The sequence below is a fragment of the Rattus norvegicus genome, chromosome 4, assembly GCF_021556685.1.
Source record: "Rattus norvegicus strain SHRSP/BbbUtx chromosome 4, alternate assembly SHRSP_T2T, whole genome shotgun sequence".
Classification (NCBI taxonomy): domain Eukaryota; kingdom Metazoa; phylum Chordata; class Mammalia; order Rodentia; family Muridae; genus Rattus; species Rattus norvegicus.
Genome location: NC_141537.1, coordinates 41503891 through 41526648, shown reverse-complemented (window position 1 = coordinate 41526648; position 22758 = coordinate 41503891). Strand labels below are relative to the sequence as shown.

The 22758-nt window shown below is 37.4% G+C and overlaps 1 protein-coding gene across 2 annotated transcripts in view; it reads left to right on the top strand.

Moving 5' to 3' along the window:
• The window catches only part of Thsd7a (thrombospondin type 1 domain containing 7A), a 446922-nt gene that overhangs the window by 173823 nt on the left and 250341 nt on the right, over positions 1 to 22758 (top strand). For both annotated transcript variants that reach the window (XR_015685737.1, NM_001191970.2), the window contains 1 exon segment: positions 5648 to 6479. Coding sequence is in view for 1 of the 2 variants with exons in the window: in NM_001191970.2 (NP_001178899.2) it covers positions 5648 to 6479 (832 nt within the window). In the remaining variant the exon portion in view is untranslated.

Sequence of the window (22758 nt, the reverse complement as noted above, 5' to 3'; positions counted from 1 at the left end):
AGACTGCTTGGAGGGCATAAGTAGACAGCCAGTCATTGGGTATACTGTGGTGAAAAATCTGATCTTTCGTGAGAGTACTTAATTGGACACAATGCAATACCCAAGGTGCAATGAAAAGATAAGACAGCAGTTAGAGCCTGCAAGGTGGATGAGCCCTTTTAATAATGACTGTGTTGCCACCTCTGCTTTTGCAGTTTTTCCTTAGTTTCATTATAGGTCTCTGTGGCATTTTCATGGAATATGCTGTTGTCTAGTTCTTACAGTGAGAATATGTAAAACTGAACAGTGTTATCGGTGAAGAGTCAGTTAGTAAGAACCTGTCCTGGATGTGAACCATATTTGAATTCGTAATGTCCTTTTGTCTAGTGACTGAAGTATCATGAGAAAGAGATACAAACTATCACATACAATAAGTTGCCAATTAAATTAGTGTCAGTGCAAAGTTTACATTCATAAATATAATCAAACACATGTGAAAGATGATCCATACATATGTATGATACTAAATACATCCAAAAAATAAAATCAAAGACATATTGTATGTTTCTATGAATGTCCCGACGTACCAGTGGACCATATACAATAAATATGTACAATGGAAAAATTTAATTAAAAATTTAACAGAAGAGTATGTCAAAACTGTTCTTACTTTTCCAGTAAGTTATACTCACAATAAATGATGTCATATGTTTCTGTGCATCAAAGCATCAACTAGAAAATTTTTAAAATTCAGTTGTTCAATAATTTATTTTCATTGACAATTGTGTAGGTATCTCTTATGAGTTGAAACACTCCTGGGCAATAAAATGAGAAGTATACAACTCAAGAAAATAATGAAACATGATCTAAAAGCTCAGAAAGTTATAATGCTCGCAGAACTGCTATTTATCATTTTAAAAAGCTTTTTTTAATTAAAAATAAGTCATATTATAAATTTTGATCATGTTTTCCTATCCCACATCCTCACCACCTACTTATCCAACTTTATAGTATCTCTCTCTCCATCTCTCTTACTCACTCCCTCACTCCCTCACTCCCTCACTTTCTCTTACTCTAGTTTTCTTTCAACGGACAAGACAAAAATAAAACGAAACAACAAAACCAGGAAGCATACACACAGCCCACCCCCACAGAAACACAAAAACAAAAATCAAAATAAGTAAACAAAAATCTATTACACACGGAATGTCCAAACAGAGCAAAATAAGATAAAAACTGCAAAAGAGCATTTAGGCCATTTTGGGCTGGTCAACTACCCATGAGGATGGGCTTAACCTAAAGTGTGGTTTATAAAAACAGGGAGACTCCATTGGAGAAACCTGATTTTGCTTTTGTCGTTGTGTATCAATTGCTGATAGCTACTTATAGGTAGCGGCTTGTGTTTACTTACTCTGTGCTAGGGCCCCTTATGTGTACTGGCACAGTCTTTGTGAGCTCATACGTGTATCAGTTCTGTTGCATTTGCAGGAGACTGTTATCTTGGAGCCATCCATTCCTTCTGGTTATTACAATCTTTCTGATTTCTCTTCCACATAGACCTTAAACCTTGAGAGGAGAGCTTGAAGCAGACATCCAATCATCCAATTTAGGACTTAGTGCTTCAAACTCTCTCAGTGGCTTCACCTTGTGTAGCTGCGGGTCATCCATTGTAAGAAGAAACTTCTCTAACGAGAGCTGAGTGATATACTGATCTATGGGTATAGCAGTATGTCACTAAGAGTCATTTTGTTGCTATGTTCCTTTGGCAGAATAATAGTATCAAATGTTAGTGGAATAACTAACCACTTTCTAATTAGAATTCCACTAGACAGAACAAATATCTGACACTACTAATGTGCCTAAGAACCTAAGACTAGATCGATCATGGGCCTTGGAGAAAACTTACTATTATTATTCTGTTCTAGGACCATAGCTTGTGACCAATCTTATGTGAACTGTAAATGAGGGCTAACAAGAGGAAATCTGCTTTTTTGAGGAAGAGTCTGCAAGCTGGGCAAAGGATTCTAGAGATATAATTTGGTGGAGGTTTGTAGTGATAAAACTTTGTGTGAGTGATCCACGTATACTTCTGTTAGTGAACTCAAACTAGCCTTAGGCGAAACCATTTTCCTGGTCTTTCATTGATGTACTGTCTGAGGGGAATCAAGTTTTATTCATGTCTCTTCATGAAAAGGAATGTAGAAGCAATTAACTGGTCTTTACAGTAGGTCAACAGTATGAACATTTTCTATAAAATTCTTTTGGCTTTATTCTGAGATTAAAATGCTAAACATTCATAATTGGTCTAGTCTCATGATTATTGTCAAGGATGGAATGCCATGGCTCATCAAGAAATTCTCAACCAGGTGTTGTAGCACGTACCCAGCACTTGGGAGTCAGAGGCAGGCTAATCTCTACTGAGTTTGGGGCTAGCCTGGTCTAAAAAGTGAGTTCCAGGATAGCCAGTGCTACACAAAGAAACTCTGTCTCAAGAAAAAGAAAAAGAAAGGAAGGAAGGAAGAAAGGAAGGAAGGAAGGAAGAAAGGAAGGAAGGAAAGAGGAGGAGAAAGAGATAAATTATCTTTGGATTGAGATTCTAAATTAGCACAAGGCACCCATGCTTTAAAATACCCACTGAGCAGCATGTAGTTTAGCCTTGAATCTAATATAACTGTGCCTTCCTGTGGGAAATAGGATAACAGTTTTGTTCACACACAATGGACAGAGGAAACTAAAATTAAAGCTATGTGGAATTAATTTTAAAGTGTTATACATTCTATAAAGTCTTTTTTTATTAAGATGCATCTTTAGTTTTAAGATTCTCAGATGGAATATTTTGCAAGTCTATAAGAAATCATCAAAAGTATTGTCGGAAAATATACAGAGACAAAGTAAAAATAGGTTTAAAATGTCATTTATTAGGTACTTTATGCTGACATGTTCAACAAATTCACTGTCTTTTTTTTGTTGTTGTTGTTTACAAAGCATTAACCTCAACATCAAGAAACTCTATTTTCTGGAATTTATTAAGTACTTATACAATTTTACATATGAATTTAATGAAATAATATTTTGAGTAGACCAAATCTAGTACTATTTTAAGTGAAAAGATGACTAGCCCAATATTTCAGATAACTCTCGCTCTTCTGTTTACAATTTTATTGTGTCACTTGTAAGAAGGACATCATTAAACATCTCTTTATATAAACATATAGATACTATAAAATCATTCTTTGTATGTTTTCTCCTGTATTTAATTCTGTTTTGCACAGAAGGCAGCATCTTAACCCAAAGCTCTAGACTTAGGCTTTATTGGAGTCCAAGGGTCAGAAGAGCTAGGTTTAAAATGCAAATGGTTTTATTGTTCATTCAAGATGTGAATTGGCTGGGGATTTAGCTCAGTGGTAGAGCGCTTACCTAGGAAGCGCAAGGCCCTGGGTTCGGTCCCCAGCTCCGAAAAAAAGAACCAAAAAAAAAAAAAAGATGTGAATTTAGAGAACCAGCCCTGTTTCCCATCCTGTTTTCCTGAGGCACAGAATGAGTCCTTTGCCTGGTTTAATGGATTTTACTCTTTCTTCTTTCTTCAGCAGGTTGCAGACAAAACCTTATGCATAATCTAGACGTGGATAAAAATAAATGTGAAGCCAGACCTTTTCTTATAGAAGTAGGACTGAGGGAAAAGGGTGGCAGCTGTGTGTGTGTGTGTGTGTGTGTGTGTGTGTGTGTGTGTGTGTGTGTGTCTGTCTGTCTGTCTGTCTGTCTGTCTGTCTGTCCCAGGGGACCCTATGATCATGTGAAACTTACCTCCTCAGGACTTGTTGATGACAATCAGGGGTCATCAAATAAGTACCCATCATCATGATGACATTTTGAAAATCATGTGTTTATGTGATCTTTGTGTTTATTCACAATTCTAAAGTGTATTTTCAATTTAATACACCCGATTTTGTAGACGCCTTGGAAACAGTTTGAATTTTCTTAGAAAAAGAAATAGATAAGACACGTATACTTGGTACCTTTTCCAGTCATCAGGTTAGAGGCTTCCTCTGGCAGCAGATGGCAGTGGGTATAGAAAGCCATAGCCAGACATTGTGCAGAGAGTCTAAATTGGAGGTCCCATCAGACCTCTGAGGCTGAACCTTTAGGAACCTGAAGGGTAAGGAAGAATGTTGGAGTCAGAGGAGTTGACATCAGGAGAAATTGACCCACCAAAGCAGCTTAGCAGGGCCCATGTAGGCTCACGGAGACTAAAGCAGCAAAGACGATACCTGCATGGGTGTGCACAAGGTCCTCTGTACATAAGTCATGGCCGTTAGCTCAGTGTTTCTGTGGGAGCAGGTGTGTCTCTGGTACTTTTGCCTGCTCTCGGGATTCTTTTCCTCCTTTTGGGTTTCCTTGTCCAACCTCAATATGAAGGTTTTCATCTCATCTTTTCGGATCCTATTTTGTCACATTTAGTTGTTGTCTCTTGGAGGTCTGCTTTTTCCTGAAAAGGAAATGGGGGAAGAAGTGGATATGGGGGACAGGGAGGTGTTGCACAAGCTGGGAGGAATGGAAAGAGGACGATGTGTGGAAATTGTCGTTGATGTATTGTGTGAGAGAAGAATCTATTTACAACTGAAAGAAAGAAAGAAAGGAAGAAAGAAAGAAAAAGAAAGAGAGAAAGAAAGAAAGAAAGAAAGAAAGAAAGAAAGAAAGAAAGAAAGAAAGAAAGAAAGAAAAGGAAAAACCTTGATTACTTTTAAAATGTTCTGGGGCTGGGGATTTAGCTCAGTGGTAGAGCGCTTACCTAGGAAGCACAAGGCCCTGGGTTCGGTCCCCAGCTCCGAAAAAAAGAACCAAAAAAAAAAAATGTTCTAGAATAGCAAACACCTTTCATTTTCAAACCATTGACTCAAGTGTCCCATAAAATACCAACTTATTCATATTTAATGAATTAATTGAAAGAAATCAAAGTAACACAAAGGTCAGGCTATGAGAAGTTTTGTTGTTTTTTTTTTTATCTTATTAAATGTCTTTACTCATCTCTATAGTTCACTTAGGCTTCCTTTTTATTTACATCAAGTGCCCTTTAAAAAAACGGTTTTTGATTTCTCAGTTTTAGTTACCATGCAGTTCCACTTTAAATTCTATCAGCAACACTGTACACAGCCATTAGACTTCTTCTAACGTAGCCTGTAGCCTGCGACAATAAAAAAGAAGGTGAGGGAGAGCGTTTTCTGCAAAACAGTTAATTGTGCAGGCAGAGAAAGCCTGGAGGAAAAGGCTTTCATGAGGGGTTATTTTCTTTACCACTTACTAAAGCAGAGTTCAGGGTGTGAGGCAAGAGTAATGGGTTTTCACTGTGACTAGTTTCTGATGCCCTTTATGAGCAACACAATCTCTATCCACCTGAAATGAAGGAAATGAATCAAAGCAAACTTTTAGTAATCCCAAAAGGGCCTGAAGTGAAATTGCCCCAGCTGTTACCTTATATAGACTCCTTGACACAGTTCCCTCTTGTAAAAGTACTCAGGGACAAGCGTTACTTTTCCAGTCGTCTCGTTCAGAGACCTACTTTATAAGACGTCGGGAAGTTAATGTACTAAGACTAGAGACGTCTTTCTAAAATGGGAATGGTACATCACTTTCTTCCTGCAGCCCTGCTAACTTGTGTGCTGTTTTATAGGTCCCTGGGGACGGTGTATGGGAGATGACTGTGGACCGGGCGGCATCCAGACTCGGGCTGTGTGGTGCGCTCATTCGGAAGGCTGGACAACGTTACATACGAACTGCAAGCAGGCTGTGAGACCCAGTAACCAGCAAAACTGCTTCAAAGTGTGTGACTGGCACAAAGAGTTGTACGACTGGAGGCTGGGACCCTGGAATCAGTGTCAGCCTGTGATTTCAAAAAGCCTCGAGAAAGCACGAGAATGTGTGAAGGGGGAGGAAGGCATCCAGGTGAGAGAGATAACGTGCATCCAGAAGGACAAGGACATTCCCGCAGAGGACATCATCTGCGAGTACTTTGAACCCAAGCCCCTCCTGGAACAGGCCTGCCTCATCCCTTGTCAGCAAGACTGCATCGTGTCTGAGTTCTCGTCCTGGTCTGAGTGCTCCAGGACCTGTGGCAGCGGCCTGCAGCACCGCACTAGGCACGTGGTCGCACCACCACAGTTTGGAGGCTCTGGCTGTCCCAACCTCACTGAGTTCCAGGTATGCCAGTCCAACCCCTGTGAGGCAGAGGAGAGTATGTATAGCTTGCAGGTAGGGCCCTGGAGCGCATGCTCAGTACCACACTCACGTCAAGCCAGGCAAGCCAGGCGTCGTGGCAAAAACAAGGAGAGAGAGAAGGAGAGAGGAAAAGCTGTGAAGGATCCAGAGGCCCGTGAGCTCATCAAGAAGAAGAGAAACAGAAACAGACAAAACAGACAGGAGAACAGATACTGGGACATCCAGATTGGGTACCAGACCAGGGACGTGATGTGCTTAAACAGGACTGGGAAGTCTGCGGACCTCAGGTAAAGTCTAATTCCCAGTAACATACCTACCTATCTCCTGTCTGCAGGAACAATAGGGACTTCAAACTCACGGTACTTACTCCTGGAGTATACATGTGACAGATATTCCTTAGTGCAAGGCTTTGGTAGATCTCTTGGTGGTGGTTTTATTTTGTCCATGTGCAGACTCCTCCCTATTTAAAGGTTTCCTAGCCCATAGAGAATGATTCTCGATGACAAAATACAACTTCTCGGGAAAGGACACATGGGTCCATGGTAGACCACTCATCCAGCATCTGTGAGGCCCAAAATTCAGTTCCCAGCAACTCAAAGAGCAACACTGCTTCTTTTAGCAGTTTTTTTTTTCCTTCCCTACCAGAAAAGGAAGTAAAATTATTTGGAGCTCGGAGTTTTGGGATTTTTGAATACAGATATTTATCTGAGTGAGTTAATAGACTAAGGCACACTTGTAATCTCTCCAAGTTTATAGCATTTTCAGAATTACCCTATAAACAAAACCTGCTTTTAACAACTACCTAGGGAACCATACCTAAGAATAATATTCTCTCGCATTTTATAAAACAAAGTAACTCTCTCCAGTGAAGCAAATAGGAAAGCAGCAGGAAATAAGGAAGTAGAAGGTATTTAACCAGGAGTGGGCTAGCTTTGAAAATGTAATTAATTGGCAGCAATTCCTAGATGGAAATCATTTGGCAGATTATCTTCTGGTACGTAAGGACTACATTATGAGATGCTACCTCATGTATGATTCATCTGTTGTGAAAATGGTATTAATTGAGGTTGATAGGAAGAATATGATGTTCCCTGGACTGGCTAAATTTTGCTCTGAGAGAAGCCAGACTCTCTGGGAGTGGCTTATCTGCATCATTTGCATAATTGCCTTTCCTGGCATACTTATGAAGTTTTGATTTGGATGGAACCTAAGCAATTATAGCATCATCACTCAGAGTTTTATATCCTGTTTATTGTAGCATTGACATTGGGTGTGCCATCTCCTTTATCATGCAGTCTGTCCTCTTGATTAAAACCATAAGATAAATGTCACCCAATGACTCAACCCATATGCCATTGTTGAGCCACTGGAGATCTTGGAAAAATCACCACTTCCTGTTTACTTTGCCTGCTGCTTTCTCAGATAATCCACTGGTTTATTTTTCCCACGCTCTCCGTCTTTCCCTCACCTGTTAATTGACTTGTTGGCTGTGGATTTTCAGATATAGGTGAGAAACCTTTTTGGAAGAGTTTATAGCTTAAATAAACAAGTAAATAAAAAAGCATGATCTGTTCATCAAAGACAAAAACTTTCTCTCATAATATTATTGTTCTGGCTGCCTCTTATTTTAGGTCATCATTTTACAGTACCAGATTCTGACCCTTGGGGTGTGCTTCTGCTGGGCAAGCACTCTACCACATATCTACCTGCAGTCCTTCTTGCTGTTTTGAGCCTACTTGCCACTTTTCCCTGCCTTTAATTCATACATTTCATTTCAGCTACCCAGTAACTCACATTGCCCCTTCAGAGTGTCTTCTTCCCAATCCTGTTTACTTTGCTGATTGTGTCTGCTTCCCTGGCCTCCATTCGCCAGGTTCATTTTAGATATGTGTGTGCATTTGAACCTCCATACTGACACATTTCAATCTGCTTCCCATTTGGTTCTTAACTCTAATGGCTCCAATCCTTTATCCCTGGTGAGTAGTAGTTATCTTAGTGGCAAGGCTTCCACTGAGCAACTGAATGAGCCTCTAGGGCAACTTTGAGTTGACAGAGATAAGAAACTTGGACAGCTATTGTGTCTTGCCCCTCCATGCATACTTCAGATCTCCAGAGATGCCTGAATTCTCCATGGCATCAAGGTGTTATAGAAATAATATGGTTTCCTGATCAGAGTTCACTCTGCACACTTAGAGATTAATAATGGGAAAAGCTTTTTAAAATTGCGTGATCTGTCTTTGCCTAATGCTCAAAAGTGGAGCCGGCTTCAAATAGGCTTTACCGACTTATATGCATACACTTTAGGCTTAAGCATTCCACACCCATTATCATCCTTAAATCTTTCCTGTCCCATCCTGAAGTTACACTTTGAACATTTAAATAGTAGCAAATCTCTCCATGTAGGAAAATGGACAATTTACATAGCAAACATAATTGTCAGAAATATTTCTCATATGTACTAATGTTTTTTTCTTTTTCTTTTTTAATAGTTGTTATGTAGGGTCATCTTGCAACCTGGCAGAATAATGCTTTTCCTGAGTACAAGGGACTTAGTGGCAGACCAAAACTTAATGGTGGTTGTGACCCTGAACTGCCCACTTGAGATTCCCCTTAGAGGCACTTTCCTTGATACCAGGATGGGCCTAATGGCTGGTCATGAGTCAAGATTGTTTCCTTTTGTTATGGGAAGGCAGCATAATTGAAGGTGCCTCTTGAGAACAAATTTCTTTCTCAGTTTCTTTTTTCTATTTTTTTATTCGTTAGTTTATGTCTTTACATTTCAAATGTTATCTCCTTTCCGGGTTTTCCCCTCTCTCATCCCCCCTTCTCCTGCTTCTATGAGGATGCTCTCCCTTCCACCCACCCACTCCTACCTCAATACCATGACATTCCTCTACACTGGGGAAAAGAGCCTTCATAGGACCAAGGGCTTCTCCTCCTATTGATGCGAGACAATGCCATCCTCTGCTGCATCAATTTTTTCTCTAAGTCTTCCAATGGGGACCCCATGCTGAGTCTGATGGTTAGCTGAGAGCATCTTAATCTGAATCAGTAAGGCTCTGGCAGAACCTCTCAGGAGTCATCCATTTCACGTTCCTGTCAGCAAGCACTTCTTGGCATCAACAATAGTGACTGGGTTTGTTGGCTGCCTATGGGATGGATCCCCAGGTGGGCCAGTCTCTGGGTGGTCTTTCTTTCCTTCAGTCTCTGCTCCACTCATCGTCCCTGTATTTCTTCCCATCAGTATTTTGTTCCCGTTCTAAGAATGACTGGTGCATCCACATTTTGGTCATCCTTCTTCTTGAACTTCAGATGGTCTGTAAATTGTATCTTGGGTATTCCAAGCTTTTGGGCTAATATCCAATTAGCAATGAGTGCATAGCATGTATATTCTTTTATGAATGGGTTCAGGATCATATTTTCTAGTTCCATTCATTTGCCTAAGGATTTCATGAAATCATTGTTTTAGATAGCGGAGTAGTACTCCATTGTGTGAATGTACCACATTTTCTATATCCATTCCTCTGTTGAAGGGCATCTGGGTTCTTTCCAGCTTCTGGCTATTATAAATAAGGCTGCGATGAACATAGTGGAGCATGTTTCCTTGTTATATGTTGGAGCATATATGCCCAGGAGTGGTATAGCTGGATCCTCAGGTAGTACTATGTGCAATTTTCTGAGGAACCAACACACTGATTTCCAAAGTGCTTGCAAACCCAAAAATGGAGGAGTGTTCCTCTTTTTCCACATCCTTACCAGCATCTGCTATCACCTGAGTTTTTGATCTTAGCCATTCTGACTGATGTGAGGTGGAATCTCAGTGTTGTTTTAATTTGCATTTCCCTGATGACTAAAGATGTTGAACATTTCTTTATGTGTTTCTCAGCCATTTGACATTCCTCAGTTGAGAATTCTTTGTTTAGCTCTTTAATAGGGTTATTTGATTCTCTGGAGTCAAACTTCTTAAGTTCTTTGTAAATATTGGATATTAGCCCTCTATTGGATGTAGGATTGGTAAAGATCTTTTCCCAAGCCTGGTTAGCACACTACTTATCTTTTACTCAGATTGGAGGCTGTGCTCTTTAGCTAAATACTATTCTATATAACTTAATATTTCCTAAGCAAGTTTCCTAGCAAATCCTTTATAGCATCAATTTTATGACTTCAAGTTTCTCCTGTGCCGAACAGAATGGCATTTTCTTGATATAGATAGTAAGGATTGGCATTGTAAAAAGGATTTTTCAAACATTTTGAGTTTTGTTTAAATATTGTTAAAGGTTGTGCTTGAACAAGGAAACTCACCTTTAGGCTGTCAAGCTGTCAAACATTGTGTATGATAATTCTAAGTAGAAATTAAGAATCAATTCACTTGTCATAAATTCTCTATATCCTTAGGAAAACATATATGCAAATGTCATTTTACTGAGATATCATGGGAACTGAATATCTGGGAACCTTTGTAATTTTAAATATATTTATATTTAAAACAACTGGTTGAGCATATCAGATTCTATACAGTGGTAAAGATTAAGGTTGTAACAATCCAATGGTAAGGATTGCTATGCTTGCAAGAACACACATTTCTTCCTCTGCAAGAGTGACGTTTAGCTAGGTTTCAATAGAATCTTATTTGGGCTAGGAATCAATGAAATTGGATGAGATAGTATGTCAAGCATTTCTCTAGAAAACCAAAACTATTAAAGAACAATGTGGCCCAAAACTGGAAGGGAAGTCACTGTTCAAACTGTAGCCTAGGACATTAAAATGATGGTAGGGAGAGGCATAATGGCAGGTGGCCAGCTCAGTGAGCTCAGTCCGAATCTGACAATTCTCCAAGAGCCACTTCACTCCAGAGTGTTGCTTGTTGAAGGAAAGACTCTCATCTGCATACTAAAGGCACACATTTCAGGAACCCCTAGGAACTGTGCTGTAAGTAAAACAAGACACACTTAGTGGAAGTACTTGGAGACTTTTGAAAATACCTTCCACTTAAATTCACTTTGTTTTGTCACATTTTCTAACAAAGGCAATTAGTTGTAATTACAAGCCCATTGGAAACATTGCCAAGAACTGTCGGAAATTCAGCCCATGAGATTCCTGAGGGAATACGAATGAATTTGAGTTGGAAAAGGATTCAGGATGGTTAAATCAAAAGAGGTAGATCTAGCCAGCATTGGGAAAATTGCAACAAGCAAACACGTAAAAATACAAACGGTGAACATATAAAGAACAGAATAATATAGTAACATATAGAAATACTGACATGCTCACCTATAAGTCTCTGATTTCTGTAATCAATTTTATTCTTGTTTTTCTATCTAGAAAATAAGTCACCACATGCCAGATGGCTCTCTACTTATTGTTTCTTCTTTTTTTTAATCAGAAATTTTGTAACACAATCTCTGGTATCTTTAATTGTTAATTAGAAAGTTATATTGCTGTTCAACAGAATCAATGTCTTTGTGTTTGATTCTTATTTTACTTTAAAATACCAGTTATTAACAGATCCAGTACTTGTTTTCAGGCTAGCTGTCTAGAGTTGTGATATGAAACTGTGCATGGTGAATGTAAAATGTGCATGGTGCTGAATGCCTTTAATCCCAGCCCTCAGGAAGCAGATAGGCTAATGATCTCTGTGAGTTTGAGGCCTGATGTCTGTGGAGAATTCAAGATAGCGGGGTTATATAGAGAGACTCTGTCTCAAACAAGCAAGCTACAAGCAAACAAACCCCATAAATTAATTGATTTTAACTAGTAAACATAAGTATAAAGCTAAAGGCTTGGCCATAGTCTATGAACACATCAAAACAACTAGAGGACTTAAAGTAATAGAGGATTGGATAAAAACAAACAACAAAAAGAACCCTAAAAACTAAAAAAAAAGCAACCAAACAAACAAAAAAATGCAAAGTTGGTGAAATAATTCAGTGAGTAAAGGTGTTTCTGGGCAAGCTTGTCCAGCTGAGTTTGGTCCCTAGAACACACATAAAAAAATGAAGGAAAAGAGTTGATTTATCTCAGTTGTCCCCAGATTTCTTTAAGCAGTGCCATTCACATCCTGTCATCCTCTCTTTACCACTACCCACTCTTCTCTATGTGTGTGCACACACAATAATAGTAAGAAATTTTCTAAAGAAGAAAAATGTTATATAAGCATAGACAAATCTATGGCCTCAATTCAATGGTATTCAAAGCAGTGATAAACAGGCTGTGTACATTTTCCAGAATGGAGTAATATTTCTATAAAACTGTACATGGGGGATGGGAAGGAGAGTACAGTACAATTTCTAAAAGCCTTCCAAGTTTTGTAATTCCCAATGAGCCTTCCAAAAAAGTGTCTAATATCTTAGACATGAAATCTTGTATATATCTTTCTTAGAAGAAAGCTCATTCATTTTCAGCATGGGATACTGATCAGTTCATCCTGAAGCAGGATACATTTCGAAGCAGTGAATATGGCGTCCCAGCACAACAGCCTTGGCTGTGCCTGTGCAGTTTCCCTAACTTGATCCACTATCACTATCTGGCTACTGACGCCCTTTCCCACACTAAGATTTTGAGAGCTGATGAAATTGCAAATTTAATTCTACCCTTACTAAAAAAGAAGAGAGAAAATTACCTGCTATTTAAGGCAGCATTGACTCCTTTGGTTATTTGAAATCCATTTATAAAATGACTACTTCTCAGGCATACATATCAGGCTTTTACATTTTCAATTTTCTAATAGTATCCAGTGTTGACATGCCTGTCAGAGAGTCCTTTGCACATCTTTTAAGCATGCCTTGGCTTCCTCCAGATTATGCCGAGAAATACTCACTGTGGCTATTTCTTCTCCTTAGCGAGTAGATAGCGAACAAGAAAGCCATATTCCTCTCAGAAGGTAAGTGCTATGAGGAAAGTTATGCCAGAGTTATGAAAGGTCCAGCCCCAGGCATTCTCACTAGCTTCTGTGTGTAAGGGTCTGTGAGCAGAATATTCCGGAGGCTCCTTGACCTCTTCTTTCTCAGATTCTACCAAAGGAAGAGGTAGTAGTATTCCAGAAAATAAAAGAAAAGAAGAAAAGAAAAGTTGGAATTCAGCCATGGCCAGATTTCTCTAACAAAGGCAAAACTCTCCTCAGCTCCAGGTCCATAATTTTCCTGGTGCCCACCTCTAAAGTGCTTCATCACTACTAGGCAATTTCTCTTTTGTAAATAGTAATTTTGTTCAACTTTTCAGATTAATAAGTATGAGCTTGAAACTTGTTTTCTGCTGCCTTACTAAGTGACAGCTACACGTAAGAGTAAAATGTCAGAAGCACAAAAAGGAACACTGTCCCACATCAGAAAAACTAAGCAAAATCCAATTCTAGGATACTATTTTTTCATTATAACCAATCTGACCCTAAAGAACCAACAGTACGTTGAGGTGCCAAAGTAAAGGGCAGGCTGGCAGAGAGTAACCAGGAAGTAGTGAGCTCCTCATGAAAGGAAGTCAATAAGATCCAGAATCCTGTCCAAAGGGATGCTATTATGGTTAGCATACTGTCGGAGCTCCACCCCTACAGTTATTTGGCAACGGCCACGGTTGCTCTGCCCCATAGTTACCTGGCAACAGCCAGGTATACCTGATACTATAAAAGGGGCTGCTTGCCCCCTACTCGCTCTCTTGCTCCTGCTTCCTCTTGCTCTCTCTTGCCCCTTTGTCCCTTCTCTCCCCTTTCTCATCCCCCATTTTCTCCATGTGCTCATGGCTTACTTCTACTCTACTCCTCTACTCTTCTATTTCTCTCTCTCTCTCTCTCTCTCTCTCTCTCTCTCTCTCTCTCTCTCTCTCTCTCTCTCTCTCTCTCTCTCTCTCTCTGCCCTACTATACTGCTAACTCCCCTCCCCATGCCCTGAATAAATTCTATTCTATACTATACCATCTTGTGACTGTTCCCTCAGGGGAAAGGGATGTCTCCACATAGGCCTGCTGAAGCACCCCCTTTTCTCAGACCTCCATGGAACATATCCCCCCTTTCTTTATCTTTTTATAAATGTAAAATTGGTTCCAAAACTTGGGACAAATCCTCTCTTTATCATTTTATAAACACATCAACTATTAATGCTGAGTGGGGTTGTACAGATTTGAGGGGGTGACGCAGAAAGAATATGGAAACAACAACAAAAATACCAACAGCTCTGACATCTGGATGCCAATGTCAACTGACCATGTAGGAGTGTTATGTCCACAGGCTGTTCATATGTCAATCTAGGTTGCAGTGTGTAGAAGAGTTAGCACATGCTGAAACCTATAGAGCTTGAGAAATGAAGCTTAAATGTTTGGACTTTATATCCCCTGGGTGTAAATAGCTCTAAATGTATTAGTAATGAGGTGTGAGCATGTCCGAAGGGGTGTGTTTGTGTGTGTGTGTGTGTGTGTGTGTGTGTCTGTGATTTATTGATATGATACAAACAGGAAGTTATAAAAGCATGCTGTATGTATAAAAATCAGAATAATTAAGCTTTAAGGTAAAGAGATTAGAAAATAACTTGAAATCATTACTGATTTATTTTGCATTTAACAAGGTTCTTTTACTGTGTGTGTGTGTATGCAAATGCACTTGTATGTGAATGTAAGCATGTGCATTTGTGCATTCATGTGCAAGCTAGAAGATCAACCTTAGGTGTCCTTCCTCAGGTATTGTCACCTTGATTTATGAGACAGAATGTCTCATTGGGTTGGAGATTGCTAATTAAGCTAAATTGCCTAGCCATACGTCCCGAGGATCCATCTGTCTTTTCCTTCCCAACACTATGATTACAAATGTACACTACTATGCCCGCTGTTTTCAGATGGGTTTTAGGATAATCTAAGGTCCCACTAAAATATTCAGCAAGAATTGAATCAAACTTTATCTCCTCAATACCTTACTTGAGTTATAAGTCAAACCATGTTAGTGATTTATTGAAAGAGGGTGTTGGGAGAGAGAGGTACACTTACTAAGAAAGCGTATTATAATTCTCAATAACTATTGACATGTTTCAATTCATGAACTGCGACCATTACAAATAATCCCAACAACTTTCCCCCTGAGAAATAACTACTTTGAATCTGAGTAGATTAGCTTTTTGCACCTTTTTATAAAGTTGGTCCAGAGTCATTGTGCTGGTCTACATTCTCATTCTGTTTGCCCGTTCCCAGAGTGTAATAGAAGGAAATAAGTAAAGCACCTACTTGTCTATAATTAGTTAGAAGGAAACACATGCCCATTCATGTTCCTCTGCCATGCTGTTTGCATTCACTCCGAAAGACTAGATTTCCCAAATGGTGAAAACAAATGCTAGAAGCACATAGTCTCCACTTAACTACTGGGTCCAAGATACCTATTGTGATCAAAGTTATAAGGCAGGCCATCTGCTTTTCTGTGTGCAAGTTCCCACTTAACATCATTTGTTAATTATAATGCATTTCTCTTAAAATATGTGATTAAATTTATAGATGACCACATTTTCCTCTTTTTGCTCAAACTCATTCTACTGTTCTTTTCTTTAATCTGATATCATTCATTAAAAATATAACTAGCAAACAAATGAGTAGCTGACCCATACTTTACACATAAGGACATTCAAGAACAAGTCTACTCACATGTATTAATGGTTATAATTTGTATAGGCCCAGGTAAACTGTTACTTAGAAGAAAGATACAATATTAACCACTGCAGTTTCCACTCAACTAAAATAATGAGTATTCATGTCCAGTACACACTGACTCCCTGAAATTTAAAGGAGTCTTTCCATTTTTAAAGCTTGAACCTTTTAGTAAATTACAAGGCATCAACTGAGAACTATGGTAAATGGTAATTCTTTGAGCTTATAAAACATGTAAAAGAATGTTGCCAAAAGGTACCTTGTATTCAATTAAGAGACTATAGGCTTATGTTTATTTCATGAGACACCATTTTGAATATATCTCAAATCTCAATATTATGGAACCTGGTGAACACCAAGCAATCACCATCACATTGTTTAAATTAGATTTTCCTGTTAATACTAGGAAATGTACCATCATTAACATCATAAATACACACTGGTGCTTTCTTGGTATTTGTTTGTTTATCTTAATCTTCATCTATTATAAACATCCTTATTTTCTTTTACTTGTGTTTTTACAATTTCAAACTGGTTATCTATCTACCTATCTCTCAACTCTCATCTATCTATCTACATATATATGATGTTTATATGTTAGGAACATACATGCATATGGAGGTCAAAGGGCTTTTGAGAATGAGTTCTCTTCTTCCACAGTGAATTCACATTATCCAGCTTGTGCTCAGGTTTTCATGGCAAGTACTTTTATTCACTTAACGTCACTCATACCTACCCTGATTCCACATCTTGAATCCATTAAGATAGCTTCTCACAAATGCCACTTACTTGCAGTTAATTAAAGACAAACTAAGTTCTCCTCTAATGAGTGTCTACCTGTAACTCCTAGCACATTCAGACTATCAAAGTGAACATCAGGGTCACTTCCCAATTCTAAAGAAAGACTATATCACAGCCAGAATATTTGTACCACCTTAAACTTCTCTGTTTCATTTCCTCTGAGTATTTTTAATTCACTTTAATAAGGTACAATTGACATATAAAAACAATTCATATGTAATATATAATTATTTACTACATAACAGGGATTTGCTGATTACACTAAAAATATAATGGATCATAAAACTCCTTACAACCCAGTGATGTTGTGGCTGATGAAACATAAGAACATTGCTTTGCTCATGTGTTTATCATGGTACTAAGGTAAACACACTATGCTGCCAATCAAAAAGGGCAAAACAGTACAACCATATAAAGGCGAAACAATACAGAATAACAGGTATAAATAGGTTATACTATCTAGGTTCTTATAAATATATTCTCTAATGGCTACAGATGACCAACTAATTAACTAATGATACTTCTCTCAGAAGATGATCATGTCCTTAAGAAATTTTCAACTCTACACAGTTGGCTGAGTTTAGTGATCAGAATAAATTTGTGAAACCATCAAAGCTATAAAGTTATACTTGTCACCTCACAGCAGTTTTTTTTCTGATCCTTTTTATTGTAACAAAGGCTTTACTAATATTATTTTATGTGTTAGGAGTATCTAGGATCTATTCTTTTGTAAATTTTAAGCATAAAATATAGCATAGACTGTTCTTGTTTGAGAAGGACTCAGGGACAGGACAAGTAAACAAGAGAAAACTGTGGGAAGCATTTTAAGTAGTTGATCTAAGTTACAGGAAGGGGTGTGGAGTCTCAATGAATCAGGTCAGCAATATCCATGCATAATCCTCTCCACCCCACACAAACTAAATAAGTTTCCTTCCTCACTTTTCTTGCTGGCTTTATTGGTACCTCACAGTTGGTTGTTCTGTTTGAGTCTCTTACTTGAGGTGGTGCAAGAACAAGTTTCCTATGGGAACAGGCACTCCCTCCAGCAGAGCAGACTGTGATTGGGGTAGTGACCTTGTAGCTCTTTGGCAGTAAAAGGGATCTCACCCATTGTTTTCAATTATTTGCTGGAATTTGGCGAGCACCACATCAGTACTAATGAGTTTTCCTCTGACAAATAAATCAATAAGGGTTTTTAAATGGGAGGAAACATTTCAAAAGGAAAGAAAAAAATACATAATTCCCATAGGAGAAGGAATTAAATAAATCATTATAAAGCTCTATTTGTATAATCTAATAAAGAATGCACTAGCTTGCAGGGTTTACTAACGAGTTACATTACAGTTTCATGTATGTGTATTTAATTGCCTTTTAAAATTGTTATTCAGCCATTGGCTTTTTTTTTTCATAATTTTACTGTGCTGTGTTCTTACTTTTCTAATTTCACATAAATTCATTATGTGAGAGATTTTATGTTTGAGAGCTATCTTTTTTCATTCTGATTACAAATACATGTGCACAGACACTGGTTTCTAAAAGGCTGTTATGCTGGAAGCATTTCTGAGTAGTACTTGCTGGGTTAAGAATGACTGCACATAAACAAAATGACTGTGCTCTGCTCAGTACAAGGAAGCCTCTGTACTGTAAAGGGTTGGAATGCCAACACAGGCATGCCTAGTGTAGTGTTCTGGAATAAACAAAGCAAGTTCTTTCAACAAGAATGCACTGTATGAAAACAGTCATGTCAAAATGAAAAATGTCCTAACATTTGTTTCTAATAAATATAAAATGGAGTAAAAATGTAACTTTGATAATTTTCTTACACAAATACAGAGTTGAAATAATCGCTTCAAGTTTTTCACACCCAAATTTATTATCTGGCTTCAATTTTTTTTAAAGTTTTGTGTATACCCCAGTCTTACTTGAAAGTGGAATAGAAAAAAAAACCTGACACTTGTGATGAGAGACCTCATATCTTCTTCTTTCATAGGTTATTCATCATGTTCATGTGTGTATTAATAATAATAAGCACTCATTATTACTAATCTTTTCTTTGAAAAAGTCTTTGAATGACATTGATTTTGATGATCTTCTCCCCAATGATTTGTATACTCTAAATCTAGCAGTATCTTGCATACAAATACGTATGTATCCCTATGGGTTGAAAGAATAAGTAGAATATCATGATTTCAGTTTTCTTTACTCTCTCTACGTGGGGGAATAATTCCCATTTTGTGTAGTATACATTCTGTGTCACTTTAGAGACTGTCTCTATACATTAAAAATTGTACTGGGCTTTCATTTTGCTCATGGGAGTGGATTGACTCTTTAAACTAACAAAAGTTATATAATCTAGTCATAACAATAATATATGACTCCTCACGTTATGTAGGAGTGTTAAAAAGAGAAATTAGGGCAAGTGGCTCCCTGGTGGTGCTTTTTAAGGTAAACTTTTCTGCTTAGTCTGAAAGAGTGTAGTGTCCTTTCTCAAAAGTGCTTGGAAAACTTAAGACCTATTGGACACTAGAGGAATGGTCTCGTGCTACTTGCATAACAGACAGAATCAGATAGCCTAGATTCAAGTAAGAGCTCTACCACTAATTTCTTAACTCCAAAATGAAATGGTATCCCAGTGGTGCACATGTAACAGGATTATTATTAGAATACAAAAATCTATGCTTGCAAAACGGCTGTGAAATTGAGAATTGCTATGCAAAACAAATGAAAATAAAAGATAGTTTTTAAAATAATTAGATGCTAAAGATCAAAGATTGTGTTGAAAAAAGTAGGAAAGAGGAGGGCATAATAACTTAGCTTCTTAGACTTTATAAATCTTTCAAATGATCAGAGTAATATCTATTGGACCAGAACCAGTGTGCATATACTTAAATTAAAAATCTTTCTTAGCCTTATGTATCTTTAATATGCTAAAATGAGATTAGCAGTAAAAATATACTTATAACTATATTTTTGAATATCAAAAAGTTTTATTAACATTAAAAGAAAAATTTCAATATTATCGAGTAACTTCAGTAGTGTTCTTTTTTATTAATCAATTATTTATTTACTACGCATATATTATTTTTATCTGCCCAAGTCACAGAATTTCTGATTTTACTCATAGAAAAGCTGTTTTAAAGTTTAGGAATATCCAAAATATCATTTAAGAGTTATCTCTGTTCTAATTTTGTGTGCAAAAGTCATCCTATCATGGCAAGTATATTGAAAGGTCGTGTTTGTAGGGTTTGTGATATTCAGGAATATCAAAAATATACATATATATATGTATGTATGTATTTATGTATGTATGTATGTATATGGCAACTTGATGAAGCCCTTCAGTGTTGCTCATGTTCATGTGTCTTTAGGACGGGGCACTGTGATTGAATATCTTAACAGTAAGCTGGTTCTTGAGAATATAAATTCTCCCTCTCTGAGGCACCATTAATTTGCTCTTGTTCTTCATGTAAGGTTGGGGTCTTGCACCAGTGGAAGAGGGGGCATATCTTGCCATGTCATTCATTATTACAGCTCACTACGTTCAAAGCTGGGTAAGGGGATCATCACTTTTCATCTCTGTGTGTGTGAATATCAATTTCCAGCACTGTGAAACCCTGTAAGGTCTATAGTTCTGTAGCAACTTGAATACACAGCTATGCAGTGTCTTCAGCAATGGGGTTTATTTTAACAATATAGAGTATATTCAGAGGTATGGAACATCTGTATCAAATTAAATTTTAACAGACATTTCTCAATGCTTTCCCCAAGTTTGTACACCTGATATTTCCTTTACCAATGTAAAAATTATGTTTTGTCTTATTTCTCTAAGCAGAAGCTTTTGTTGACTGTCTGATGCATGTCTAATGATAGTGCATCTTAACTTGAATTTTTGGTTTTTGTATAGCAAGTCAGAGCATTGAGTCATTGAATAATTTATTATTATTGTGTGAATGTTCTGGAGGTACTCGTGTTCTCATGGGTGTGTGTGCATTTGTGGAACACTGATATCTTCCATAATCACCCTCTACCTTTATTGAAGCAGGGTATCTTGATAATCTCAGATCAAACTAATTTGGAGACTCACACTGTTCAGCTTGCTCTGAGAATCCCCTGTGTCTGTCTTCAGTGCTGGGCTGCTACACTAATCCAGAATTTACCTGAGTGCTGGGGATCCAAATGCTATTCACCAAGCTTGCAGGACAAATGTGTTTATGCTTAGTCAATGTCCTGGTCACTCACCCTTTTTCATTTCTATGTGGATTGTCCTGTTCTTTATATGTGTGTTTGTAGATAAGAAGCAAAATATTGTGATCTTTGTTTCTCTTTGTAACATTACATTTTATAGTAATTCAGATTATTTCATAATAACTAACACTCTATAATAAACATTGAGACTGTCAGCTGTATCATTAATGAGATGACTCATACAAATTTTAAATTTTAAATGTCAGAAAACATGTTTGCTTTTGGCCGCAGCTTCTGCACTGCAGCTGATGTACAGTACATTCCAAGTAATATACATCTAGTTAAGCCTCTTGGATTTCTTGAAAGATTTGCATTTTGTTGTTTAATATTAAGCTTACACATTTAATCCAGTAGACCTCACCTGTGCATGTGAGAAATAGCTTCATTTTCCTTAGCCTTTGCTTTGTCTATTTGTCAGCACTGTAGAACTTAAAAAGGATGGACTCTCCTTACTTGGAATATCACCTTCTGAGGCTGTTATTTTTCTGTCCATGCACAGTACCGTGCATTTTCTACAATGACTCTGCTGTAGGCAATGATAAGTGCTCCCTCCCCATAATCCTTTGCACGTTCTTCCTGTGTTGCCCAAGTTCGCATTGAACTTACTGAACAGTCAGGCTTCTCTTGATTTCTTGATCTTCCTGGCTCATAGTAAGATTACAGGCATTTGCTACCATGCCTTCAGCACATTTCTGCCCAATGATCAATAGGGTTTACAAATATAAGAAAAGTCATGCTTTTATTTATAGTTGATATAAGTAATATTTGATAAAATTATTTATTCCCATCATAATCTTAATAATTTCCATTTCTTGGTCATGTGTACTATAAAATAATGTAACTTTAAAGTAGATGCTTAGTTTTTCTCATTACACTTAATTTTCTATGTTTTTCCATTCTGATATAAAGGTAATTATTAAATGTTTTCCTAGGCCGAGATTTCTTTTAATTCCAAAACTATTTACTAAATTCTCATCAGTTGTCAGTGTCTTTTTAAATATTTGTGTCAGCAGCTTCATTTGCATCATATTTTACTTGCATAAGCATTCAGCTGGAGCAATAGTCAGAAATTTTGTTTTGCAGAGGTTGTATTAAGTGTACTGAAGAAATTAGTTTTAACTATTAGGATAAGAGTTTTGAAAGCTGATCAAAACCAAATTATTTAGAAATGGTATAATATTTGAGTTCTTTAATTTCAAATAGTATGTAAATGCTTAGGGTATTTGAATTTACTTTATCTGTAAGTGCATATTAGTCTATTATAAAATAACCAAGGGCAAGAGGCCATGTAACATTGATACAGAATCCATGCACATTGAATCCTGTTTAGGGAGGTATAAAGTATTAACAGTTTAGAATTTGTGCTCCATTAGTTGCCTAGATCTAGAAAGACCTATTGGTCTTCAAATAGGATACAAACTATATGTGTACTTGTCCTTTGATTGCTGAGTGAAGAGAACCTTAATAATGGCAATTTTCATTTAACTCTTGATCCTTTACATGGGCTATTACTTAAAGAACAGCAAGTTAAGCATTCGACCAAAAACATGTTTTTCTGCCCTGGATCACTTCCTAATTAGATAAATACTAACATGCAACAAAGGTAAATATAATGTAAGAAGAAAGGAATTTATTAAGGAATGTTGGTAAATAGAATACTATTATTCAGTGCAGTGTAAGTGTCCTTTGCAACAATAAGTATGTTCAAAACTTATTATCAATTCCAGGTACCTGCTGGCATTCACTTAGTACAGCTATAATTAGTGTGTTTCCAATAATGTTATGGGGTTGTTAGCACAACTCCAATTTAAAAATAATTGATTCTTTAATGAAAACCACATGTTTACACACAAGAAGGCAATACTGAGAGAAAGAAAAACAAAGTATACAAAAATTTCCAATCACTGG